The sequence below is a fragment of the Ascidia mentula genome, chromosome 8 (assembly GCF_947561715.1).
Source record: "Ascidia mentula chromosome 8, kaAscMent1.1, whole genome shotgun sequence".
In the NCBI taxonomy this organism is placed as follows: domain Eukaryota; kingdom Metazoa; phylum Chordata; class Ascidiacea; order Phlebobranchia; family Ascidiidae; genus Ascidia; species Ascidia mentula.
In genome coordinates this window covers 5,421,254-5,448,849 of record NC_138573.1, presented here as the reverse complement: position 1 = coordinate 5,448,849, position 27,596 = coordinate 5,421,254, and the positions used below count along the sequence as shown (strand labels likewise).

At 37.3% G+C, this 27,596-nt stretch overlaps 1 protein-coding gene and 1 non-coding gene across 5 annotated transcripts; both read right to left on the bottom strand.

Moving 5' to 3' along the window:
* Nucleotides 1–1,465: 1,465 nt before the first annotated feature.
* On the bottom strand, nucleotides 1,466–27,596 carry LOC145910481 (receptor-type tyrosine-protein phosphatase T-like). Of its 4 annotated transcripts, none has more exons than XM_082997618.1 (33): nucleotides 27,489–27,596; nucleotides 25,187–25,621; nucleotides 24,837–25,127; nucleotides 24,632–24,746; nucleotides 24,375–24,574; nucleotides 24,009–24,317; nucleotides 23,747–23,944; nucleotides 23,554–23,613; nucleotides 23,345–23,488; nucleotides 22,987–23,228; nucleotides 22,752–22,928; nucleotides 22,458–22,680; nucleotides 22,305–22,392; nucleotides 22,025–22,153; nucleotides 21,827–21,964; nucleotides 21,658–21,761; nucleotides 21,517–21,589; nucleotides 21,325–21,410; nucleotides 20,446–20,579; nucleotides 19,985–20,081; nucleotides 19,694–19,764; nucleotides 5,276–5,410; nucleotides 5,019–5,153; nucleotides 4,698–4,840; nucleotides 4,267–4,402; nucleotides 4,017–4,120; nucleotides 3,612–3,724; nucleotides 3,251–3,306; nucleotides 3,015–3,140; nucleotides 2,668–2,808; nucleotides 2,202–2,335; nucleotides 1,997–2,132; nucleotides 1,466–1,800 (listed from the first exon to the last, which is right to left on the bottom strand). In XM_082997618.1, exons 1-33 carry the CDS (start codon nucleotides 27,547–27,549, stop codon nucleotides 1,729–1,731), a joined length of 4,806 nt encoding a protein of 1,601 aa, XP_082853744.1. In that variant the 5' UTR covers nucleotides 27,550–27,596; the 3' UTR covers nucleotides 1,466–1,728. The 4 variants fall into 4 exon arrangements, with proteins under 4 accessions (XP_082853744.1, XP_082853745.1, XP_082853743.1 ...); XM_082997619.1 differs by lacking the exons at nucleotides 19,694–19,764; nucleotides 19,985–20,081; nucleotides 20,446–20,579; ... (4 more) ...; nucleotides 22,025–22,153; nucleotides 22,305–22,392 and adding exons at nucleotides 5,792–5,862; nucleotides 6,125–6,221; nucleotides 6,578–6,711; ... (4 more) ...; nucleotides 7,594–7,722; nucleotides 7,864–7,951; XM_082997617.1 differs by lacking the exons at nucleotides 1,466–1,800; nucleotides 1,997–2,132; nucleotides 2,202–2,335; ... (7 more) ...; nucleotides 5,019–5,153; nucleotides 5,276–5,410 and adding exons at nucleotides 15,264–15,626; nucleotides 15,873–16,008; nucleotides 16,078–16,211; ... (7 more) ...; nucleotides 18,911–19,045; nucleotides 19,168–19,302.
* Trnan-guu (transfer RNA asparagine (anticodon GUU)) lies at nucleotides 21,076–21,149 on the bottom strand. Its single transcript has one exon. It is a non-coding gene; the product is annotated as a tRNA-Asn (tRNA).

Genomic DNA, 27,596 nt, shown 5'->3' with positions numbered 1-27,596 from the left:
AAAAAAACCTTGCTTATAAGCATGTTTAGGTGCATATCAACCATACAAGCCAAACTAAGAAGCTTCCAAATTGAATTGAATCTTAACGCCGTGACAAGCAACGAGCAGTTACAATCGTTTGGGGAAATAAAGAGTATCACGTGCTTTTCTGCAAGAAGTAGAAACTGTTTGTCATCTTTTTTGTTCGTGCCCTATTGTCATTGTCTACTGGGATGATGTTATTTCATTTTAAGCGAAAAAATACGACGAAATAGAAATTTAACAGATTCTAAAAAACTATTTGCAATTTTTTGAACAATGCACATAGGCTAACTTTAAATTATACATGGCAAAAAAACACTGTATACCTTCAAAAAACTAGATGTCGTGTAGGTACTGTCTGAAATATCCCACGTAATTTGTTATGTCTGCGGTTTACATTTTTTTAATTTCAAGTGCATGTTCGAAGAGTATTTACATTTTTTACTCATTGACTGCCATCATCAACATCGCAAACTTATCAAGCAAACTTAAAGTTGAAACGAACTTTTCTCCTGAGTGAAGTTTATTTTCCAAAACTTTGATCACAAAAATACTGCGGTCATTTTATTGTTATACAGTAAATTATGTGAAACAACCACACAAAATTGTTGGGTTTTGTTTGCATTAACAAATCACACTTACCTTGACCAATAGAAGGTTGAAGCAAAGCCTGAAGCACGACAAGAACCAACCAAAAAATCATTGGGTTTGTAACAACTTACAACTATAAACTTTCGACGCAAAACACTAAGATAAACATGCAGAGTTGTTTATAAACATTGACACAAATAAATTATTGTATTACAGAAGAGAATACAATGTTTACAACAGTTGCAACTATTATTCTGGGCTGAGGTTAACTCTTCTACCGATCCTGAACTCCCGGCAGCAGTTCTTTGTAGACAGCATGAGTCAATTGTTATGCCTGTGTGTGGAGCCACACCATGAGTGTTTAATACGCGAATCATCAACCATATACCTCCTGCATGAACTAACAACTCTATAAAACGACGTCATGTTTTTATCCGCAGTTACGACGAGCCTAAAATCTATGGAGCAATCATAATCGGACCCTGGATCTCATGTTTGCTATCATCTATACAAGTTTTGGGTGATGTCGGTACCCCTATTCTGTATAGGTCGATTAGTTTAATGGACTTCCCCTGAGGACGAAACTTGTGGCAATGTAGTTTATAATGTCCCTGTGTTAAGACGGAATCAACTGGTTGGCCGCGGCCAGTTTAATAGGCAACGGTTGTTGTATTCATCTACCATCTTACTGTTACCCCCACAGGCCCACCAAGTGATCTACATCTGTTTAGTTACTTTTTTGTTTGCGGTAATTTAGTAAATGTATTTTTACCAGAACCCCATCTGTTTATTATGTATTGTTTGAATAAAGCGTAAAAAACAAAATCAAACAAAAAATACAAAAATGACAGGTTTGTTGGGCGTCGTTGTTATGGCAGAGAAGATTGCACTTTAGCCCCACCTAGTGTACATATATTTAACACACAGATGCATTGCAAGTAAAAATTAATGAAAATCATACTTCTTAAACTTAAGGATGCGATTATTTCATCAACACTTCACTAAATACATTAAAGGAAACAAGCATAATACAACCGGAGACAAACAAACATTTACAAAAAGGATTTTTATAAAAAAAGATTGATTTGTGGCTCATTGGATTCTTGTATCTAAACGTCACAGGTTGGCGTAGATACTTTGAGAGGAGAGATGACTTTCCATAGCTTTGTACAACATCCGATATTCATCCTAAAAAAAGATGTTTTTATTGAAGCAATCTAAGGAAATAACAAGTGCAACACATTTAAACTTCCACATTCACATTTCACTCACGTCATGCCTCTACTAAATATTTACAAAGTTATCATTACGTTTTATTGACAACGTGCAAAACCATTACGAAACTGTATTGGAATAAAATGCACCAGATGAATTTTTATTTTACCTGATTTCGAACCATGAGTGGCCTCATATCCCGTAAATCTTTGACTGTTCTGAAAATATCGATCCTATGTTCGATTCTACATCGGTCCACGAGGTTGGAGAGAGCACAGAAGACCCCGGACAAACCAGCTCCATCTCTGCATGAACAACAAATTTGTTATAGATGTTGACAAGCAATAATGTTACTGTGGGGACGACCGCAATACCTGCAATGTACAACAATCGGACGACTGTCTTGTCTCATCGAGTGCGCTTCTCCAACCAGCTGAATTAAACGATCAATCATCACACTTTCCTCACCCAGGTTTGCCACGTCACATTGAAGATGCGTCACTGTTCTCTGTTATACAGGAAGCTATATACTTAATGGTTGCCATCAAGGACAAACATATTAAAGACTAGAACAAACCATTATTAGATTATTTCAAAGTCCTAATTCATGCGTCAGGGCACAAGAAATAATATGGCTGACTAAATGTCATCATCATAAGCTTATGATGAAAACACCCAACAAAAGGACATATTTTATGTCACGTTTTGGCAAATATTGAATCAGAAAAAAAATGGCATTATTATGTGTGAACCAATAACTGTTCCGACTGCTTCAAGGAAAGGAAAAGTGCGGACAACATTTAGGCATATACAGAGAAACTTGCAATTCTGCAACATTACCGAATCGTCAGGATCTTCCACGTTAAAGTCGCGCCTCATAATACCGGGTGCAGATTGATTTTTCGTTGTCATGGTAACGTTTAGGTAACTGAACTGAAGTTGGGAGTTGACGTCGTCCGTCCAATACTGAAAACTTGATCTCTGTAAATATTTATGTTAAAATAATAGAATTTGCGAATTGCAAATACACCTGTAAGACTGTGTATCGTGTATAAATGTTAATTCGATCAAAATACTTTTACGTAACTCAAATTATTTAACCATCAGGCGCTGCAACTAACGTTTAACAATCCCGCATTTTCATATACACCACATCTATATTGTGAGGCTATAAAAAAGTAATTTACTTTGTCTGTAGACGTAAGCATGACGATCCCAGCCACGTTGTAAGATGAAACAATCTGCCAGAAGATTTCAGCGTTTTGCGAAGTTGGACCTTGTGTTACAATGAAGGCGTTGGTCCCGTCATAACCCTATAGATTTATATAAAGCCATTTTTATGTGCTGTATTTCCTCTGTGCCAAGGATTAATGGCTCTGTTCATGTTTGCACGCAAGATGCTGAAATTTTTAACATGATTTACCTGCACAAATGATGCATTGATGTAAGCATCGGCAAGGTTCACAAGGGAGCGATCATCTGCGAATGAAAAATATCGTTGTTAGTGCTAATTTTTTACAGATATTACATACACAAACTCTATAGCAGTTACGATATTTATGATAAATGATAACAGAAACTATTTTGTAGAAGCAAGTGAGCCTGAATGTTTAGTGAGCACTGTTTTAATGACTAGCCAGACACAACCAGACCGGACTCAACCAGTTGTACTGATGAGACCTTACACATCATAATATTGAGCACTGTCTGCAGCTCTAATTTGGTTTGGTGATTTTATGTTGTCACTTTGGTGCAAAAAGCGATGTTTATCGTGGGTTACTCACATGGCAACACGGTGTTGTCGCGACTTGATGTGATGTTGGAAGGTTTTCGAGCAATAGATTGATTTGTGTCAATGGGAGAAACCACATCTAACAACTTGAATTCAGTCTCCAACCTGAAGAATAATAATTTGCCATTAGGATCTGAGACACAAATCTCACAGTAATCAACCACAAAACCTGTTTTTGTATGTGCCGCTGTAAGTCTACATACGTTTCTTCGTTCAAACGACACAAAACGAGCAAATACTATCAAAATCATTTTATACTCTTACATATGCCAAGTGATTATCGCAAAACCACCATGTCTTAATAATTGCTGGTTTTTAAATTCTTTAATTGTGCAACATTTCAGTAAATGGAGAAAAAACTGCAATGTGTTTGTCATGCAATCGTATTAAATCATACTGTTCATCTGTGGAGTGATGCTGGATAAAATCATCGCATGACATGTCAGTGGATCCCATCAAGTGAACTTCAACAAGCAGCTTATGGACGAGAAGGTATTGATTCTAAAAAATGGAACTGTTGTTTCTATGGTATTGCAAGGATGTCCCTCATAGCAGGGACGAATGCTTGATGAAAAATGTTGTGACAACTTGCTATTTAGTTGTGTGGGTTGAGAGGAAAAGATAATTACGAGCCAGTCAATACTCACAAGGTTTTGAACCATGTCGCATCTCTGCTTCCTCATATTCAGCACAGCGGTAAACACGTCGACCCTTCCCTCTGCCGACATTTGCTCCTGCAGAATGTCCAAGGCAATGTAGGTTCCTGTTCTTCCCACTCCAGCACTTTAAACAATACGAAATGCTTTTAACGAAAAACTATTGACGATACAAAACCGTTTTCGCCATATTGCAACGATAACCGTGACGTAGAATTAATGTTATTTAAGTTTTGTATAAGACGTCCTTGTTTGGCCGACATGTTTTTGCGGGAATAAATTCCACACTTAGTTTGCCAAATCCGTATAACAGCTACACTGGGCAACTTTGTTCAGTTGTGAAGAGTTCCGTTGGTCTCGGTATTCAATAATAATACAATCATTTATCGATTTGAAATATGGATTTAAATAATAGTTTTCACCTGCAATGAACGAGGATGGGTGAAGCATTCTCGACCTGGCTTTCTTCAACCACTTGGTGGAGCCGGAGAAGCGGAGTTGTGCAAACGGGGACCCCGTGGTCGGGCCAAGTAGAGTAGTGGCACTGAGTCACCTCATAACATCTCTGTACACACAACACATTATGAACGCTTTTGTCTTGTTGGCATTTGTGTGAACCGCGCTTGGAGCAATGACGGAAGTTTCGACCACGCGTGGGGTTTCCAGAAAGCAGTTTGTAACTTTCGGTTTAGATCAACTTGCGATGAAGAAAGTTAGGTACAGAAAGCGACAAAAAGATTTACCGACTGGTCGCTCCTAACTAGGGAGAATGTGCGACGAACGTAGCTTCCAAAACTTTCCTCTTGTGTTGTTTTCACAGAGAATTTGCCGAAATGAACCTCTTCGTTTACTTCGGGCCAATATTTTTCACATTTTTGCTAAAAAAACAAGAGTTCAAAGAAGTGTAGCGAAAAAAACATGGGAATCGCCGACCAAACTACACTCTTCCTTAAAAACGAACAATCAAGCGTCAACAAACGCCATTTACGTCATAACTCACTTTCCCGCTTTCCCTGATGTTGGTGAGCATGACGATAACCTTGCAGTTATTTTCCCATATCATCTGCCAGAAGTGTTCGGTGGTTGTGAACACAGGGGCCTGAGCGGCGATGAATTTAACATTTCCGTTGTAACCCTAGACAAACATGGAAAAATAATGTCATTAGGACTCGATTTAGAGATTCAAGGTCCTTTACAAATTTTAAAAATGCAAAAGATTTCTGTACATTTTGTATTTTGCAAAACAGCTGTGGAAAAAATACAACATTATGTCTTTGCCAAAACAGCGTGAACTCGCGAACAAGATTGTCTGCAGTTTTGGTAGAGGTTTATTCAAATTGACAACAAGCTCACAGCCAGTAGTATAAAACAAGGCCCATTTTAAAATCAACATGCGATATACGTAGGCATTGTGTTGTACTGCCCACAACGAAAACGCAACTCGTATGAAACATAGCAGCTCTATTGTGCGTGGGGAAACCTGCATTAATCAGTCCCGCATGGGGTTAACACTTACCGTGATGAACGACGCATTAATATAATCGTTGGTTCCGTTGTTTCCTTGTAGTCCCACGCGGTTGAAGTCAACTGCGAATAAAGTTGACTGGATTCACGTCGGTTGCAATGGAAGTCTGATATTGTGTAGCGATTGTTTACAATTTTACTACTGTTTTTTTTTTACTAATACGCATTTTTTATGTCGGGACGTTGCAGTTAACGAGAAGGCAAAACTTATTTACTGTTTTCCCAATTACATTACAAATAAACAGCAATATTCTTCAATACAATAACTGAAAGGTTAAGTATAAGAGGACGACATAAAAAAAGGGAAATTGGGAAGCGACCTTACATGGGACAATGTTTTTGTATCTGTTTCGGTCTCTGTTGCGGTTTTCCTGTGCAACGGTCTGATTCAAAACAATTTGACCCGAGGCTATTTTCAACTCCTGGTAGAAGCGAAATAGTGGTTAGAACGCGGAAGTAGTATTACAAACCATGAATAATGTCGCAACCAACACAGCATACTGAAAAGAAGTTTTACAAAAACACAAAGCCTGCTTGGTTGAGGTAATGTTATATTTGTGATAAATCAAACACAAATTACATCAAACGGTTTTATAGTTGTGACGTAATGACACATTATACGACGCTTTTGCTTGCAAACACATATTTTCTCTCAAAACCAAATAATTATTGTCTTACGTTTGAATTATTTTATGGAGGTGCGTTTTGTCTGATTTTTCGATAATAATATGGTTTATAACTTAAGGAGTCTGGAAGGAAAGGCGGGAAACCCACATACCTCATACAGTGCTTTTAATCTAGCCGGTTCCTGTATGTAGTTGTTATAAGTCCTAAGGAGTTTGCCGACAGAAATTGAATGTCCAATATCCGTGTTGATATAAACCGCCTCAACATTATCCGGGAAGTCTTCATCTTGAAACAACACGCAACTGTTTAAAGAAGCAATACTAGTGCGATACACATCATTTAGTGTTCATGATTGGACTTAAGACACGACATTGAATTTATCCCACAATTTAAATTACACTGTATGAAGAAACGTATTTAAACCTTCATTGTGAATCGGCACGGCGTTTGTTGGTTGGTAAACCACGGCACTTTGAGGAGTTTTCGATGTCTTTTTTGCTTTTCTTTTTCTGCAAAACGATTTTGTGCAAGCTTTGTCGACTACGACCGATTATATATTATTTCATCACTTCTGGTGTGCGTTGTATATGTAAATTTGTATATTTGGCGTTACTTTGGACACTTGACATAAAAAAGAAAGAGGTATTCAACAAATTCACCTGTAGAAAATCATCACGACCACAAGCAAGATGAGCAACAAGATCAATCCGACACATATTCCAATTATCATACCTGAAATAGAAATTGTAACAACCTGTACTAAAACGGAAAACCATCATAAAAGGTATGTTGCAGCAAACCTAAAGGCGGGACATTCACAGGAGGGGGATTGCTGATTACAACACGAGGGCTGGATTTCACAGCAATGGCGTTACCAGTTCCAGTCGTCGAAACAACAAATAAACTGCATGGAAACACCGTTATACTTTAACAGCTGGATCTTAAAATTCCATGTAAAGTTAAGCCAACCTGTACAGCTGGGAATCGTTTAAAGGCTTGTTGTTGCATGTATATGTTTCAGAAACAGGCAATGAATAGTTCATCTTCACATCGCAAGACGTCTGATCACCGGTGCCAATTGTTTTAGAAATGGAATCAACAATAAATCTGAGGCATATCAACATACATGTAGTGCAAGCAACGTCAAGAAGGTCAAAGGTACATTACCTTGGAATAGCTATTGCGCAGTGCCACCCAGGTGACCTATTTTGAAGAATGCTTAGTAACTGGCTCCAAGTTGTTATTTCTGATGAGTTGTTTGTTTGACCAACTGCCAGCCCAACAACGAAATAGCAACTGGAAAATATAAGAGTTGTTACTAAAGATTTATTTTTCCAAATCAAGCCTAAAATCATTTGGATGCAGTTTGTTGTTCTTTACAATGCCTTACAATACCCAATAGTGCTGCAGTTACTTACAGTATCACAAGGAAAATACCTGAGTGGTCCATTCATTTCACTTGCAGGAAAGATAGTTATTGAAAGTGTGTTGGGAAACTTTGCAGGAGGAAGTATTACATCCGGTTCTGTTTGAACATGAATATCATATGTGTAGGTGCAGTTGTTAAATTAATTTATTAATAAACTATACCTCTGGGTGGTGTTACACACTGGCCCTGAGCTACAACAGACAATCCAGTTTCAGAACAAGTCAGAACTTGCAATGACGCAGAAACTTTTCGATTTGGCAATACTTCAAACTCATAGGAATGTGTTGAGTTGCTTATGTTGCCGACTGGGATATCATCCACGGTCACTTCTTGCCATGAAGCCAATTGAGTTGTGTACAGATTTAAGGTACTTGTTTTATTCAGCTGCAAAATACAATTCAAAATTTTTGGGTTTGAAGTATAGGGAAATTTGCAAACTCTTTCTGTGGTATTACCTTAAATCCTGTTATTTCAATGAAGTGTATATTTTTTGGCCACATCCAAGTAATTTTGCATTTTTTTATGTTTTTTAGTAAGAAAGTATTGCTGACTTGACCAGGAATAACCTTTGAAGTTTCCAAGACACTTTCCATTGGTGCAGGAAAATTCCACAATTGGGGAAACAACTTGACCTTCAGTGAATGCTGTTACTTAATAGCGAATGGTTGTTTGGCAAAATGTACCTGTATTTTGTATTTTTGCAATAAATTGAGGTTTGTCAGTAATGTTTGATACTCATGATTTGCAGATGATTGCACTGTTTCTGTTTTGTCATACACTGTTTGGATTCCATTAGATGTGTTAGTCACAACGTTTAGATTAAATGTAAGGTTTCCTTTGAAACCAGTCATGTCTCTCCATCTAACAGCAAGTTGGTTGGTTGCACATGTTACAGGTCCAGATGGAAGAAATGTGATTGGCAAGGCTAAAATTACAAAAAACTACACTCAACAAATTGTAAAGGTTGTAAAAACTGTAATAATGTAAATGTTTAGCAAAAATAAAAAGTTTCATTATTTTATTGTAAAATCAAAAACCTACCTTTAAACTGACAAATAAAATAGTGGAGTTCATTACAATTGGATGTTTTCCACAAAAACTCAGAATTCACATTTCCATTGTTTGAATAAACAACACACTCGTGTGTACCTGATGATCCAGTATGCCAAGCTTGAAAGGTTGAATCTATTTGATTGAATTTAAATACATTTGAGTTATTTTTGTAGTGAGGCAAACACCTCGCTACTTACTCAGCTGTGTATTGACATTGACCCAAAAATGTTGACCATTCCGTGTTTTTGCTCCTATGTAGGCTGAAAAAGCAATAATAAATTAATTATTGATGAATTTATATGCTTAAATCACTTGAGTTAGCATTAATTACTTGTAACATTACTAAACTAACAATAACACTAGCTGATCAGGCAATAGGCATAAGATGCATACCTGATGTATCTGCTGCATTCCAGTGCCCTGTACTTGCATAAAATTTCACCCTTTGCTGAACAAACTGATGTATTTGTTGACTTGTGACAATAGCCAGGTGGGAATTTAAACCATATTTCTGACAGTGAGTTTCTCCATCTTGATGACTTTTTTGAGTCGATGAAAACAAATAATAGTTGTGGTCAAAATAATCCAAACCTAAACATAAAATTTTGCTTTTAAATTAGATACTTGTGGACTGATGAAATAAGTGGTTGTTTACCAAATGTGAAAGAGTTGCTCACGTTGCCATAGGAATTTATGGCATGACATGAAATATTGGCTTGAGGTCCCAAAATTAGAGGATTATAAATAATAAGTGTTGTTTCCACAGTTTGATAGTTTATCATATGTGAGTAGATATACATTGGCATAGCTTGGTTGGTTGATGTCACACTATTTCCATTAACATTCCAACTAACTGTAGATAAAGGCAAAGAACAGAAAGTGCAAGTGAGATTGAGCTGTTGAGAAAATGGTACAGCTATTGTGTTGCCTGGTAGAGAACTAACAAGTTGTGGAGTGGATTCAACTGTGAAAACATGAAAATCAGTGGAACAAGTACATATAACTATGGTATAAAACAAACCATAAACTTGTGCACTTAGTTGGACTTCCTCTGTAACACTTGGAGATCCAACTGTATTAGAGGCTTTGCAAATATAAATTCCTTCATCAGATTTTAATGATTTTTTCAGCACAAGACGTGAAACAACTGAATTAACTCCTGATGTTTGGTTTATTTGGTGTATGAGCAATGAAGCATCAAAGGAAATTGCAGTAAGCCCTCTTAAGATACAAGAATATATTTTTTGTATAAAATAAAAACATCTCCACATGACCAACCTGTACCAGGTGACAGTAGGAACAGTGTATCCACCTGAGATACACTTAATGAAGGCTTGACTTCTGTCAACTCCAACAGTTAGGTTGGAAGTTGATAAAGAAATTTTAGCAGGTACTAAAAAAATATTTACACTAATTAAAACAAACTTTGAGAGAAAATAAATGTTTCATTGGCAATACGGGACTACTACAATCTGCTTACCATAAACCGTAAAGTCGATTGATTGTGCTTCAGGATTAGTTAAAGAATTCATCCTTCCAAACAAGGTCAGAATGTAAATACCCGCATTAGATGGAGATTGAATGCTTATTGAGTGGTTAAATAATTGGGGTTCATCATTCAATGATATCAAGTTGGTTAGAATTGTGCTGTCATTTGTTGCAGTATTGATTGTTGAGACGTTTACTATTTCCTTAAACCATGTTTTGCCAGATATGTAAATGCTTGTAAAATTGTGCACAACAAAACTTGTCAAATCCAGAATTAACAATTCTATAAAAATAAAATTTAAATACATAATTGTGAGGTAGGCTAGTACAATAAATGCAAAGGCAAATATGATACCTTTTTGACATATGTAGTATTTTAGTGGAAAATTAGTACAATGAACGTCAACCCATTTTCCCACAACATGTTGACCGCCATTTAGTCTTCTAACACCAGCAACACAAACACATTTTTCATCCTCGCCATTTGGTTCCTTGGAATTCCAGTTTTGGAAATTTCCATCCAAAGATGAGCTTCCCCATGAGAGTATTTTTCTTCTAGGGTTATTTGCATCACACCAATAACAAGATTTCCACCACTGCCTTTCAACCGAAGCTTCTGTTACGTCAACCAACGATTGTAGGACTTCATCAATAGCACTTTGTATTTGTTCATTCAGAATTTGGACAAGATGTGATCCTGATTGTGCGCATGCAGATGCAGCATCTGGCTTATTGTAGGTATGGTTGAAAAAGTACAACGCATACTTGTCCACTGTAGTAGTTGTAATTAATTCTGCAAAAGATTGAAAAACTCAAGTTTGAATTAGTTGTCAGTAAAATGCAAACCACGATGCTAGATGTCGCTAAAACAAGACCTTAAAATCATAGATACCGCATACATAACTATAATTGTCGTCGGAGTGGAGTGGAGTGGAGTAATGCAAGAAGACCCATTTTCCCCTACCCTTTTTATTTTATCAAAAGAATCTAACCAAAAGAAAATTTAACGACCAACAATAAAAATTTCTTAGGCGTTCGACGTGAAAAAAAAGTTGGAAGAGAGACGATATGTTTGGTTGTAGTAGACGAAGACGTTTTCCGCGTGATTGACATTAACTACTTTCCTGCACTAAACTCAAAACGGTTAAAAAAAACTACACGACAATGGGGTTAAAGAATTGGAAATCCATTTTTGCAACAAAAACAGGTTGGAAACAATTTGGAATGGAAATGGGAAGGTAGATTCTCCACGATTGGGACGAATTTAACCCTTAATTAAGGCCGGGTCCACACACACGCTTTACGCTGGCGGATTCTTTGTTTATTTCATTATACGCCGAGCGTGCGGACGTACGCTCGGGACATTAAAACATACAAAGATATACGCCGAGCGTGCGGACGTACGCTCGGGACATTGAAACAAACAAAGATTCCGCCGGCGCAAAGCGCGAGTGTGGACCTGGCCTAAGATCTTTGCGATCCTTTGTAGGAGCTTGCAAAATTTTTTTAAAACGGTTGGTTTACAACCGATCTATCGACCATTATGGTTCAATGCCCAAGCAAAATACCACACAAAACCCGGGTTAATGGATATATTCATTGAAGCGGGGATTTCATTGCAGGCAGACATTTTAGACTCGAATGGAGAGTATATGGCATCATAGAATACTGCTTTGGTATTCTATGGTGGAATATACGACACAATTGTTGATTTCGTGGAATTTATGAGGCTTGTCTTCAAATTTAACTGATTCTAAAAAAACTATTTGGAATTTACTCGGATATAGGCTACATAGTAAAATTTTCTTAAATTGTGCGCTTTTATGTGGCAGATTTGTTATTTACTTTTATAAATTTGTTAATTTTTTGAACAATGTACGTAGCTGTGAATTTTTACAAGTTAGTGGTGCTTTTTGCTTTTCTACAATGTATTATTGAGGGATCTACTACGCGATTCGCCTAAATCAGTTATTTTCAAAGTGGACGCCAGAGCCCCAGGCGAGCGTTTGTAGGATTGTAGAATACTAAATATGAAATTCTATGGTAGGATACAGGCGCTGAGAATAAATGCGCAATTTAGTATTTAGTGGTTGCAGGTGTTATGCGATCATGAAGTAAAGTCATGTTTTCAGTGCAAATTATGTTTGAGAAGCTGGTGGTTTTGTTTAGTCAGTTTTGTTTGAATTTAGGTCGATATTGTCTTCATACAAAAGCAAAATAAATCAAACCTTACACATGTCGTGATTTTTTTGCCAAAAACGGGGGGTTTCAAACCACCAAGCTCTTTAGGGGCGGTAATGCAAAAAATCAGGAGAAGAACGCCACCTCCAAGCTGTTTAAAAAAAATGGTACTTCGAAGCAGATATTTTCTACCTGTATTCCTACTGTTCAAAAATATGAAGAGTATGTTCTGAAAGTATTTACATTTTTTACTTATTAACTGAGATAACAAACTTATCTAACTAATTTAAAGTTGAAACGAACTTTACTACTGCGTGAAGTTTATTTTCCAAAACTTTGATCACAAAAATACTGCAATCATTTTACTGTTAAATAGTAATTTATGTTAAACGGTCACACAAAATCATTGGGTTTTGTTTGCACTTACTTTGTTCAATAGAAGGTTGAAGCAAAGCCGGAAACACGACAAGAATCAACCAAGAAATCATTGGGTTTGTAACAACTTACAACTATAAACTTTCGACGCAAAACACTACAAGATAAACACGCAGAGTTGTTTATAAATATTGACACAGATAAATTGTTGTATTACAGAAGGGAATACATGTTTACAACTGTTGCAAATGTTATTCTGGTCTGATGTTAACTCTTCTAACAACTCTATAAAACGACGTCATGTTTTATCCGCAGCTGCTATAGTTATGTCTAAGATCTTTGGAGTAATTTGAATAGCCCCCCTATGGTTTTCAAGCATCTTTACAAATTAAAACTATTGTGGTATTATATGTCAGAAGAGTTAAAATGTACTTCCTGAGGCAAAAACTTACGTTAATGCTGTCGCTTACAATGTCCTTGCGTTAAAATCAAATTCAACTGGTTGACTGCGACTTAAAAAATATAATGCCAATGCTTTCAAGTCAACAGCGAAGCGTAAAATAGCTGGTGTCAATGCATGGTTCGATGCAGTTCACTCATTAATAATTGTACCATAAAACAGAAAAACATGCGTTCTCACAGCAAACAGTCAAACTTATTGCCATCGATATATGTCTTGCACTCCAAAAGAAAGCTTTATAACCTTATTCAACAAACTAGTTTCGGAATAGAATGACCGAAAGTGTGTAAGACAACTTCTGTCTGTGACACACCTATGCAGCGCTTTACTGACATATAGCGGAACTATCCACCAGAAAATATACAGATTCGTTGTGGTACGGTTTTGCTGCATAGTAATTATTCTGTTCTTTTTCTGCATTATACAACATATGGAAACATTCCAACAATGACCTTCCTGCTACGGAAGTGGTGAGTTTTCTACACGGCTTTTAAGAATTGTTGTAGCTGTGGTTTAAGTAATTGTAAAAATACATGTCTCCTGTAAATCGCTGTTATTTACTTTATTTACACGTTTTTGTACACATAGCAGAAAGTATTACATGTAGCCTAACAAGAAAAACAAAATCGCAATCAGCAAAACACGAACGAAAAAGAAGTGTTTATCAATAGATTAAATAAAGATTCGTTTGATTCTTGTATCTGAACATCACAGGTTGTGGAGTAAGTACTTTGGGAGGAGAGGTAACTTTTCATAGCTCTGCACAGCATGATATATTCATCCCAAACATATGACGTCATGAATTGTTATATTTACGCAATGAGGCCAAAAATATGTTTCAAGTAAACTGTACACAGGACATTATAGGTCGAGACAGTGGTCCTATGCAGCATACGTTAAGTGTTAAGTTGTCATCCTCTGTCCTATGTTGTGATTGCTGGAATTAAACAATGCCTGAATACTCTTCTGTTTGAAAAATAAAAAGAATAATCACCAAACAATAGCCCCTTTTTACCTGAATTCGAAGCATGAGTGGTCTCACTATGGTCTCATATCCCGTAAATCTTTGACAGTTCTAAAAATATCGATCCTATGTTCGATTCTACATCGGTCCACAAGGTTGCAGAGAGCACAGAAGACACCGGACAAACCAGCCCCATCTCTGAATAAACAACAAAATTGTGATAAACATTGACAAGCAATAATGTTACTGTGGGGACAACCGCAATACCTGCAATGTACAACAATAGGACAACTGTCTTGCCTCATTGAGTGAGCTGAATTAAACGATCAATCTTCACACTTTCCTCACCCAGGTTTGCCACGTCACATTGTAGATGCGTCACTGTTCTCTGTTTATAGGAAGCTATATGCCACACTATGAGTGCTTAATTCGTGAACCATCAACTATATACCTCCTTCATGAACTAACAACTCTATAAAATGACGTCATGTTTTATTCGCAGTCACGACGAGCCTAAAATCTTTGGAGCAATCATAATCGGACCCTGAATCTCATGTTTGCTATCATCTGTACAATTTTACAGTTTTTGGGTAATGTCAGTACCCCTTTTCTGTAGGTCAATTAGTTTAAACGGACTTCCCCTGTGGAGAAAACTTGTGTCAATGTCCCTGTATTAAGACGGAATCAACTGGTTGGCCGCGGCCAGTTTAATAGGCAACGGTTGTTGTATTCATCTACCATCTTACTGTTACCCCCACAGGCCCACCACGTGATCTACATCTGTTTAGTTACTTTTTTGTTTTCGGTAATTTAGTGAATGTATTTTTACCAGAACCCCATCTGTTTATTATGTATTGTATAAATAAAGCGTAAAAAAGAATCGCAAACGTTCAATATCAGACAAAAAATACAAAAATTACAGGTTTGTTGGGCGTCGTTGTTATGGCAGAGAAGATTGTACACCTAGTGTACATATTTTTAACACACAGATGCATTGCAAGTAAAATTTATTGAAAATCATACTTCTTAAACTTAAGGATGCGATTATTTCCTCAACACTTCACTAAATACATTAAAGGAAACAAGCATAATACAACCGGAGACAAACAAACATTTACAAAAAGCATTTTTATAAAAAAAGATTGATTTGTGGCTCATTGGATTCTTGTATCTAAACGTCACAGGTTGGCGTAGATACTTTGAGAGGAGAGGTGACTTTCCATAGTTTTGTACAACATCCGATATTCATCCTAAAAAAAGTTTTTTTTATTGAAGCAATCTAAGGAAATAACAAAATTGGTTAAAATTTTGGGAAATAACAAGTGCAACACATTTTAACTTCCTCATGTATATTTCAACCTTCAAGGAACGCACGTTAAACTCACGTCATGCCTCCACTGAATATTTACAAAGTTATCATTACGTTTTATTGACAATGCGCAAACCATTACGAATCTGTATTGCGATAAATTGTACCAGATGAATTTTTATTTTACCTGATTTCGAACCATAAGTGGCCTCATATCCCGTAAATCTTTGCCTGTTCTGAAAATATCGATCCTATGTTCGATTCTACATCGGTCCACGAGGTTGGAGAGAGCACAGAAGACCCCGGACAAACCAGCTCCATCTCTGCATAAACAACAAATTTGTTATAGATATTGGCAAGCAATAATGTTACTGTGGGGACAACCGGAATACCTGCAATGTACAACAATCGGACGACTGTCTTGTCTCATCGAGTGCGCTTCTCCAACCAGCTGAATTAAACGATCAATCATCACACTTTCCTCACCCAGGTTTGCCACGTCACATTGAAGATGCGTCACTGTTCTCTGTTATACAGGAAGCTATATACTTAATGGTTGTCATTAAGGACAAACATATTAAAGTCTAGAACAAACCATTATTAGATTATTTCAAAGTCCTAATTCATGCGTCAGGGCACAAGAAATATTATGGCTGAATAAATGTCATCATCATAAGCTTATGATGAAAACACCCAACAAAAGGACATATTTTATGTCACGTTTTGGCAAATATTGAATCAGAAAAAAATGTCATTATTATCTGTGAACCAATAATTATTCCGACTGCTTCAACAAGAAAAGGAAAAGTGCGGACAACATTTAAGCGTATACAGAGAAACTTGCAATTCTGCAACATTACCGAATCGTCAGGATCTTCCACGTTAAAGTCGCGCCTCATAATACCGGGTGCCGATTGATTTTTCGTTGTCATGGTAACGTTTAGGTAACTGAACTGAAGTTGGGAGTTGACGTCATCCGTCCAATACTGGAAACTTGATCTCTGTAAATATTTATGTTAAAATAACAGAATTGCAAATGCACCTGTAAGACTGTGTATTGTGTATACATGTTAATTCGATCAAAATACTTTTACGTAACTCAAATTATTTAACCATCAGGCGCTGCAACTAACGTTTAACAATCCCACATTTGTCATTTACACCACATCTATATTGTGAGGCTATAAAAAAGTAAATTACTTTGTCTGTAGACGTAAGCATGACGATCCCAGCCACGTTGTAAGATGAAATCATCTGCCAGAAGATTTCAGCGTTTTGCGAAGTTGGACCTTGTGTTACGATGAAGGCGTTGGTCCCGTCATAACCCTATAGGTTTATATAAAGCCATTTTTATGTGCTGTATTTCCTCTGTGCCAAGGATTAATGGCTCTGTTCATGTTTGCACGCAAGATGCTGAAAATTTGTAACATGATTTACCTGCACAAATGATGCATTGATGTAAGCATCGGCAAGGTTCACGAGGGAACGATCATCTGCGAATGAAAAAAATCGTTGTTAGTGCTAATTTTTTACAGATATTACATACACAAACTCTATAGCAGTTACGATATTTATGATAAATGATAACAGAAACTATTTTGTAGAAGCAAGTGAGCCTCAATGTTCAGTGAGCACTGTTTTTGTAACTAGCCCGACACAGCCAGACCGGACTAAACCAGTTGTACTGATGAGACCTTACACATCATAATATTGAGCACTGTCTGCAGTTTCCAATTTGGTTTAGTTATTTTATGTTGTTACTTTGGTGCAAAAGCGATGTTTATCGTGGGTTACTCACATGGCAACACGGTGTTGTCGCGACTTGATGTGATGTTGAAAGTTTTTCGAGCAATAGATTGATTTGTGTCAATGGGAGAAACCACATCTAACAACTTGAATTCAGTCTCCAACCTGAGAAGCGAAAAATTTGCCATTAGAATCTGAGACACAAATCTTACAGTAATCAACCACAAAACCTGTTTTTTTATGTGCCGCTATAAGTCTACATACGTTTCTTCGTTCAAACGACACAAAATGAGCAAATACTATCAAAATCATTTTATACTCTTACATACTATACCAAGTCATTATCGCAAAACCACAATATATTAATAATTGCTGGTTTTTGAATTCTTCAAATGTGTAACATTTCAGTGAATGGAGAAAAAACTGCAATGTGTTTGTCATGCAATCGTATTAAATCATACTGTTTATCTGTGGAGCGATGCTGGATGAAATCATCGCATGACATGTCAGTGGTTCCCATCAAGTGAACTTCAACAAGCAGCTTATGGACGAGAAGGTATTGATTCTAAAAAATGGAACTGTTGTTTTTATGGTATTGCAAGGATGTCCCTCATAGCAGGGACAAATGCTTGATGAAAAATGTTGTGACAACTTGCTATTTAGTTGCGTGGGTTGAGAGGAAAATATAATTACGAGCCAGTCAATACTCACAAGGTTTTGAACCATGTCGCATCTCTGCTTCCTCATATTAAGCACAGCAGTAAACACGTCGACCCTTCCCTCTGCCGACATTTGCTCCTGCAAAATGTCCAAGGCAATGTAGGTTCCTGTTCTTCCCACTCCAGCACTTTAAACAATACGAAATGCTTTTAACGAAAAACTATTGACGATACAAAACCGTTTTCGCCATATTGCAACGTTAACCGTGACGTATAGAATTAATGTTATTTAAGTTTTGTATAAAACGTCCTAGTTTGGCCGAAATGTTTTTGCGGGAATGAATTCCACACTTAGTTTGCCAAATCCGTATGACAGCTACACTGGGCAACTTTGTTCAGTTGTGAAGAGTTCCGTTGGTCTCGGTATTCAATAATAATACAATCATTTATCGATTTGAAATATGGATTTAAATAATAGTTTTCACCTGCAATGAACGAGGATGGGTGAAGCATTTTCGCCCTGGCTTTCTTCAACCACTTGGTGGAGCCGGAGAAGCGGAGTAGTGCAAACGGGGACCCCGTGGTCGGGCCAAGTCGAGTAGTGGCACTGAGTCACGTCATGACATCTCTGTGCACACAACACATTATGCGCACGGGAATACGAACGCTTATATCCTCTTCATGTTTGTGTAAACCGCGCTTGGAGCAATGACGGAAGTTTCGACCACGCGTGGGGTTTCCAGAAAGCAGTTTGTAACTTTCGGTTTAGATCAACTTGCGATAAAGAAAGTTAGGTACAGAAAGCGACAAAAAGATTTACCGACTGGTCGCTCCTAACTAGGGAGAATGTGCGACGAACGTAGCTTCCAAAACTTTCCTCTTGTGTTGTTTTCACAGAGAATTTGCCAAACTGAACCTCTTCGTTTACTTCGGGCCAATATTTTTCACATTTTTGCTTAAAAAACAAGAGTTCAAAGAAGTGTAGCGAAAAAAACATGTGAATCGCCGACCAAACTACACTCTTCCTTAAAAAGGAACAATCAAGCGTCAACAAACGCCATTTACGTCATAACTCACTTTCCCGCTTTCCCTGATGTTGGTGAGCATGACGATAACCTTGCAGTTATTTTCCCATATCATCTGCCAGAAGTGTTCGGTGGTTGTGAACACAGGGGCTTGAGCGGCGATGAATTTAACGTTTCCGTTGTAACCCTAGACAAACATGGAAAAAAATATCATTGGGACTCGATTTAGAGATTCAAGGTCATTTACAAATTTTAAAAATACAAAAGATTTCTGTACATTTTGTATTTCGCAAAACAGCTGTGGAAAAAATACAATATTATTTAATTGCCAAAACAGCGAGACCTCGCGAACAAGATTGTCTGGAGTTTTGGTAGAGGTTTATTCAAAATGACAACAAGCCCACAGCGGGTAGGATAAGGCTGTGCAAACTTTAAAATCAACATGCGATATACGTAGGCATTGTGTGGTATTGACGCAACGCAAACAAACCCGGGAAGGAAACTACCGAAACGCAACTCGTATGACACATAGCAGCTCTGTTGTGCGTGGGGAAACCAGCATTAATCAGTCCACTTACCGTAGTGAGCGACGCATTAATGTAATCGTTGGTTCCGCTGTTTCCTTGTAGTCTCACGCGGTTAAAGTCAACTGCGAAGAAAGTTTACTGGATTCACGTCGGTTGCAATGATGGGAGTCTGATATTGTGCAGCAATTGTTTGCAGTTAACGAGAAGGCAAAACACATTCACTGTTTTCCCAATTACATTACAAATAAACAGCAGTATTCTTCAATATAATGACTGAAAAGTTAAGTATAAGATGACGACATAAATAAATAAAACATATGTGAAATCGGAAAGCGACCTTACATGGAACAATGTTTTTGTATCTGTTTCGGTCTCTGTTGCGGTTTTCCTGTGCAACGGTCTGATCCAAAACGATTTGACCCGAGGCTATTTTCAACTCCTGGAAGAAGCGAAATAGTGGTTAGAACGCGGAAGTAGTATTACAAACCATGAACAATGACGCAACCAACACAACATACTGAACAGAAGTTATACAAAAACACAAAGCGTGCTGCTGGGTTGAGATAATGATGTGTTTGTGATACATCAAACACAAAATTACATTAAATGTTTGGTTTTACAGTTGTGACGTAATGACACATTATACGACGCTTTTGCTAGCAAACACATATTTTGTCTCAAAACCAAATAATTATTGTCTTACGTTTAAATTATTTTATGGAGGTGCGTTTTGTCTTATTTTTCGATAATAACATGGTTTATAACTTTAGGAGTCTGGAAGGAGAGGCGGGAAATGCACATACCTCATACTGTGCTTTTAATCTAGCCGGTTCCTGTATGTAGTTGTTATAAGTCCTAAGGAGTTTGCCGACAGAAATTGAATGTCCAATATCCGTGTTGATATAAACCGCCTCAATATTATCCGGGAAGTCTTCATCTTGAAACAACACGCAACTGTTCAATTAAGGAATAGTAGTGCATCAATACATGAGGTTTGCAGGCTTGGCAGCCCAGGCAATGCAGCCTAGCTGGATCAGCCACTTTTTCCCGACAAGTCGGAGCAAGATTTGAAAAATCAAGCTCCCTGTGAGGTTTGAACTCATGACCCTTGGCTAACCAGGCCCAACGCTACCAACTGGTAGCTCAGTGGTTTTACAGGGTAAACTGTGGCCAAGGTACACTAGTGCGCAAGCGCACAACTTGCCAGGCAACCTTCACATATACAGGGGATCTCTACCACCGTATCAGATAACTCAGTAATATTACATGCAATGGCATGATAGGCAGGATCGCGCCACTGCGCAGGTCCTTGCTTGGCGATCACAGCTAACGTATCGCGATCATGAGGTTTGCAGGCTTAGCAGCCCAGACAATGCAGCCTAGCTGGATCAGCCACTTTTTCCCGACAAGTCAGAGCAAGATTTGAAAAATCAAGCTCCCGGTGAGGTATGAACTCACGACCCTGGGCTAAACAGGCCCAACGCTCTACCAACTGAGCTACAGGAGCTCAGTGGTTTCACGAGGTATATTGTGGGCCGATCCTGCCTATCATGCTATTGCATGTAATATTACTGCGTTACTCGTGCAATAAACATCATTTAGAACTCGTCATTAAACTTAAGACACAACATTGGATTTATCCCACAATATTAATTACACTGTATGAAGAAGCTCATTCGAACCTTCATTGTGAATCGGCACGGCGTTTGTTGGTTGGTAAACCACGGCATTTTGAGGAGTTTGCGATGACTTTTTTGCTTTTCTTTTTCTGTAAAACGTTTTTGTGCAAGCTTTTTCGACTACGACCAATTATATATTATTACATCACTTCTGGTGTGCGATGCATATGTAAATTTGTATATTTGACGGTATACCTGTAGAAGATCATCACGACCACAAGCAAGATGAGCAACAAGAACAGTCCGACACATATTCCAATTATCATTCCTGAAATGGAAATTGCAATAACCTGTACTAAAACGGAAAACCATCATAAAAGGTATGTTGCAGCAAACCTAAGGACGGGAGAATCACAGGAAGGGGTTTGTTGATTGCAACAGGAGGGCTGGATTTCACAGCAATGGCGCTACCAGTTCCAGTCGTCGACACAACAAATAAACTGCATGGAAACACCGTTATAATTTACCAGCTGGATCTTAAAATTCCACGTAAAGTTACGCAAACCTGTACAGCTGGGAATCGTTTAAAGGCTTGTTGTTGCATGTATATGTTTCAGAAACAGGCAATGAATAGTTCATCTTCACATCGCAAGACGTCTGATCACCGGTACCAATTGTTTTAGAAATGGAAGTACCAATAAATCTGAGGCATATCAACATACATGTAGTGCAAGCAACGTCAAGAAGGTCACAGGTACATTACCTTGGAATAGCTATTGCGCAGTGCCACCCAGGTGACCTATTTTGAAGAATGCTTAGTAACTGGCTCCAAGTTGTTATTTCTGATGAGTTGTTTGTTTGACCAACTGCCAGCCCAACAACGAAATAGCAACTGGAAAATATAAGAGTTGTTACTAAAGATTTATTTTTGGTTATTTTTCCAAATCAAGCCTAAGATCATTTGGACACAGTTTGTTGTTCTTTACAATGCCTTACAATACCCAATAGTGCTGCAGTTACTTACAATATCACAAGGAAAATACCTGAGTGGTCCATTCATTTCACTTGCAGGAAAGATAGTTATTGAAAGTGTGTTGGGAGACTTTGCAAGAGGGAGAATTACATCAGGTTCTGTATGAACATGAATATCATATGCGTGGGTACAGTTGTTAAATTAATTTATTTATAAACTATACCTCTGGGTGGTGTTACACACTGGCCGTGAGCCACAACAGCCAATCCAGTTTCAGAACAAGTCAGAACTTGCAATGACACAGAAACTTTTCGATTTGGCAATACTTCAAACTCATAGGAATGTGTGGAGTTGCTTATGTTGCCGACTGGGATTTCATCCACAGTCACTTCTTGCCATGAAGCCAATTGAGTTGTGTACAGATTTAAGGTACTTGTTTTATTCAGCTGCAAAATACAATTAAAAATTTTTGGGTTTGAACTATAGGGAAATTTGCAAACTCTTTCTGTGGTATTACCTTGAATCCTGTAATTTCCATAAAGTGTATATTGTTTGGCCACATCCAAGTAATTTTGCATTTTTTGATGTTCTTTATTAAGAAAGTATTGCCGACTTCACCAGGAATAACCTTTGAAGTTTCCAAGACACTCTCCATTGGTGCAGGAAAATTCCACAATTGGGGAAACAACTTGACCTTCAGTGAATGCATTACATACAACATAAATATTGAATGGTTGTTTGGCAAAATGTACCTGTATTTTGTATTTTTGCAATAAATTGAGGTTTGTGAGTAATGTTTGATACTCATGATTTACAGATGATTGCACTGTTTCTGTTTTGTCATACACTGTTTGCATTCCAGTAGATGTGTTAGTCACAACGTTTAGATTAAATGTAAGGTTTCCTTTGAAACCAGTCATGTCTCTCCATCTAACAGCAAGTTGGTTGGCTGCACATGTTACAGGTCCAGATGGAAGAAATGTAATTGGCAAGGCTAAATTTACAAAAAAATACACTCAACAAATTGTAAAGGTTGTAAAAACTGTAATAATGTGAATGTTCGGTAAAACTGAAAATTTTCATTATTTTATCATAAAATCAAAAACCTACCTTTAAACTGACAAATAAAATAGTGGAGTTCATCACAATGGGATGTTTTCCACAAAAACTCAGAATTCACATTTCCATTGTTTGAATAAACAACACACTCGTGTGTCCCTGATGATCCAGTATGCCAAGGTTGAAAGGTTGAATCTATTTGATTGAATTTAAATACATTTGAGTTATTTTTGTAGTGAGGCAAACACCTCGCTACTTACTCAGCTGTGTACCATTGACCCAAAAATATTGACCATTCTGTGTTTTTGCTCCTATGTAGGCTGAAAAAGCAATAATAAATTAATTATTGATGAATTTATATGCTTAAATCACTTGAGTTAGCATTAATTACTTGTAACATTACTAAACTAACAATAACACTAGCTGATCAGGCAATAGGCATAAGATGCATACCTGATGTATCTGCTGCATTCCAGAACCCTGTACTTGCATAAAATTTCGCCCTTTGCTGAACAAACTGATGTATTTGTTGACTTGTGACAATAGCCAGGTGGGAATTTAAACCATATTTCCGACAGTGAGTTTCTCCATCTTGATAACTTTTTTGATTCGATGAAAACAAATAATAGTTGTGGTCAAAATAATCCAAACCTAAACATAAAATTTTGCTTTTAAATTAGATACTTGTGGACTGATGAAATAAGTGATTGTTTACCAAATGTGAAAGAGTTGCTCACGTTGCCATAGGAATTTATAGCATGACATGAAATATTGGCTTGAGGTCCCAAAATTAGAGGATTATAAATAAAAAGTGTCGTTTCCACAGTTTGATAGTTTATCATATGTGAGTAGATATACATTGGCATAGCTTGGTTGGTTGATGTCACACTATTTCCATTAACATTCCAACTAACTGTAGGTAAAGGCAAAGAACAGAAAGTGCAAGTGAGATTGAGTCTTTGAGAAAATGGTACAGCTATTGTGTTGCCTGGTAGAGAACTAACAAGTTGTGGAGTGGATTCAACTGTGAAAAAATGAAAATCAGTGGAACAAGTACATATAACTATGGTATAAAACAAACCATAAACTTGTGCACTTAGTTGGACTTCTTCTGTAACACTTGGAGATCCAACTGTATTAGAGGATTTGCAAATATAAATTCCTTCATCAGATTTTAATGATTTTTTCAGCACAAGACGTGAAACAACTGAATTAACTCCTGATGTTTGGGATATTTGGTGTATGAGCAACGAAGCATCAAAGGGAATTGGAGTAAGCCCTCTTAAGATAAAACAATATATTTTCTATATAAAATAAAAACATCTCCACATGACCAACCTGTACCAAGTGACAGTAGGAACAGTGTATCCACCTGATATACAGTCAATGTAGGCTTGACTTCTGTTTACTCCAACAGTTAGAGTAGAAGTTGATAAAGAAATTTTAGCAGGTACTAAAAAAGTATTCACACCAATTACAACAAATACCTTAGGAGAAAAAAAATATTTTCGTTTGCAATATGAGACTACTACAATTTGCTTACCATAAACTGTAAAGTGGATTGATTGTGCTTCAGAATTAGTTGAAGAGCTCATCTTTCCAAACAAGGTCAAAATGTAAATGCCAGCATTAGATGGCGATTGAATGCTTATTGAATAGTTAAATAATTGGGGTTCACCATTCAATGATATCAAGTTGGTTCCAATAATACTGTCATTTGTAGCAGTATTAATTGTTGAGATGTTTACTATTTCCTTAAACCATGTTTTGCCAGATATGTAAATGTTTGTAAAATTGTGCACTACAAAACTTGTCAAATCCAGAATTAACAATTCTACACAAAAAAATTGTGAGTTGGGCTAGTACAATAAAAAGCAAAGGGAATTAGGATACCTTTTTGACATATGTAGTATTTTTGCAAAGCACTGCAAGGAAAATCAATCCATTTTCCCAAATCATATTGAACACCTCTTCGTTTTCTAACAGCAGCAACACCAACACATTTTTCATTTTCGCGATTTGGTTCACCGAAATCCCAGTTTCGGTAATTTCCAACCAAAAATGAGCTTCCCCATGTGAGTGTATTTCCACTAGGATTATTTGCATCACACCAATAACAAGATGTCCACCAACTCGTTCCAGCCGAAGCTTCTGTTACGTCAACCAACGATTGTAGGACTTCATCAATAGCACTTTGTATTTGTTGACTCAGAATTTGGACAAGATGTGATCCTGATTGTGCGCATGCAAATGCAGCATCTGCCTTACTGTAAGTATGGTTGAAAAAGTACAACGCATACTTGTCCACTGTAGTAGTTGTAATTAATTCTGCAAAAGATTGAAAAACTCAAGTTTGAAACCAATTGTCAGTAAAATGCAAACCACGACGCTAGATGAGACCTTGAAATCATAGATACCGTACACTTACTACAATTGTCGTCGGAGTTTGCAATTAATCTTGGAGTAAGGCAAGGAGACCACTTTCCCCACACGCATTTTATGTGTAGAATGTCTTGCGAGAGCATTTAAAAAGGCCAATTTTCAAGGCATTGCATTAACCAACACGAATTTAAAGTTTCAATGCTTGCAGACGATGTAATTGTTTTACGGAGTGGGCCTTATTTAAAAAATTAAACGTTCAATATTCAAATGTCTTTGGGGTTAGAAGTGCGAAATTGTTAGAAGAGAGACAAAATGTTTGGATGTAGACGAACACCTCCTTGGCGTGATTGACACTAAACTTAAAATGGTTTAAAACACTACTCGATGATGAGGTTAAAGAATCTTGGAAGGTGATAGAAATGCCCTTTTGCAAAAATAATTGGTAGTGTAGCAACACGCATGTTTCCCTAATTAATTCTTCACACATTTGGAACACAGACGGACCGAATGCTGCAGACGGTGTTAGGCCTTCCTGCAGAACTCGCACAGTCTTCTGGCATCCGGCTCGACGACAAACCTTTTTTTCATTGTAACTTGTTAAATACCCGTTCGCACTTTGCTCGGTCAATTCGTGGTCATCATTCGCTTTCGATATTCTCTGCCATTTTACTTTGCCACCCAACTAGTCTCGGTCACTTAACTAACAACTGGCACGCGGTAGAAGTTACTCGCTCAGTCACTAACGCGCTTGGAACAAATTAAATTTAACGCCGCCTGACATTGCAAACGTGTGTTTCAATTAATACATAAGTCTGCTCTCGGAGTCGAAATTAGTATTAACAGCAAGAACACGCAAGCAGACTTAGCCTCAGTTATAGCAGCCGACCGGAAACAATTGGTACGCTGCAGTAGCCAATTTTGAATGTAGATGTTGATTGTCCACGATTGAGGCTAATTTTAACCTTACGATCTGTGCATTCCTCTGTAGGTGCTTGCAAAAAGTTTTTTTAAACGCTTGGTTTGCGACCAAATAATGGACCATTACAGTTTAATGCAAAAAATGTAAAATAGAAAGCAAAACCCGGGTTTATGGCTTCATTCATCAAAGCGGGGATTTTATTTCAGGCAGATTTGAATTGACTTGAATGGAGAGTTTGTGGCATACGACACAATTGCAGAAAATTGCGGTTTAACGCCCAATAATGTTGATTCGAAATTTGTCATGTCCGTTCACTTTCGCTCTTTCATGCTTCAATTGTTTTTTTACAGGTTAGTGGTGCTTTTTGCTTTTCTTACAACGTATTGTTGAAGGATATAGCCTACTACGCGATTCGCTTAAATCAGTTATATATTAAGTGGTTACATGTGTTATGCGATCATGAATTAAAGTTATGTTTTCGTCTTTGAGTTGATATTGTCTTCATACAAAAGCAAAATTAACATGTCATGATTTTTTTGCCAATTAAGGGGACGTTTCAAATCACCAAGCTCGTCAGGGGCGGTAAGGCAAAAATCAGGAGATAAAGCATAAGAACGCCACCTCCAAGTTAGTTAAAAATACGGTTCTTTGAAGCAGTATTCTCTACCTGTAAGCCTACTGGTCAAAAGTGTGAAGAGTATGTTCTAATGGTATTGACTGCGATAAACAACATTACAAACTTATTAAACCAATTTAAAGTCGAAACCAACTTTTCTACTGCGTGAACTTTATTTTCCAAATCTTTGATCACAAAAATACTGCAGTCATTTTATTGTTAAATAGTAATTTATGTTAAACGATCACACAAAATTATTGGGTTTTGTTAGCACTTACCTTGCTGAATAGAAAGTTGAAGTAAAGCCTGAAGCACGACAAGAATCAACCAAGAAATCATTGGGTTTGTAACAACTTACAACTATAAACTTTCGACGCAAAACACCT

What these genes read in the sequence shown, in the direction of transcription:
- LOC145910481 (XM_082997618.1), bottom strand. Translation starts at nt 27,549, where the DNA reads ATGATTTCTTGGTTGATTCTTGTCGTGCTTCAGGCTTTACTTCAACTT. An exon ending in TAGTTAGGAGCGACCAGTCG is followed by an intron (nt 4,841 to 5,018) that starts GTAAATCTTTTT and finishes TTGTGTGTACAG; the next exon opens with AGATGTTATGAGGTGACTCA. An exon ending in CGACAACACCGTGTTGCCAT is followed by an intron (nt 3,307 to 3,611) that starts GTGAGTAACCCA and finishes TTTCATTCGCAG; the next exon opens with ATGATCGCTCCCTTGTGAAC.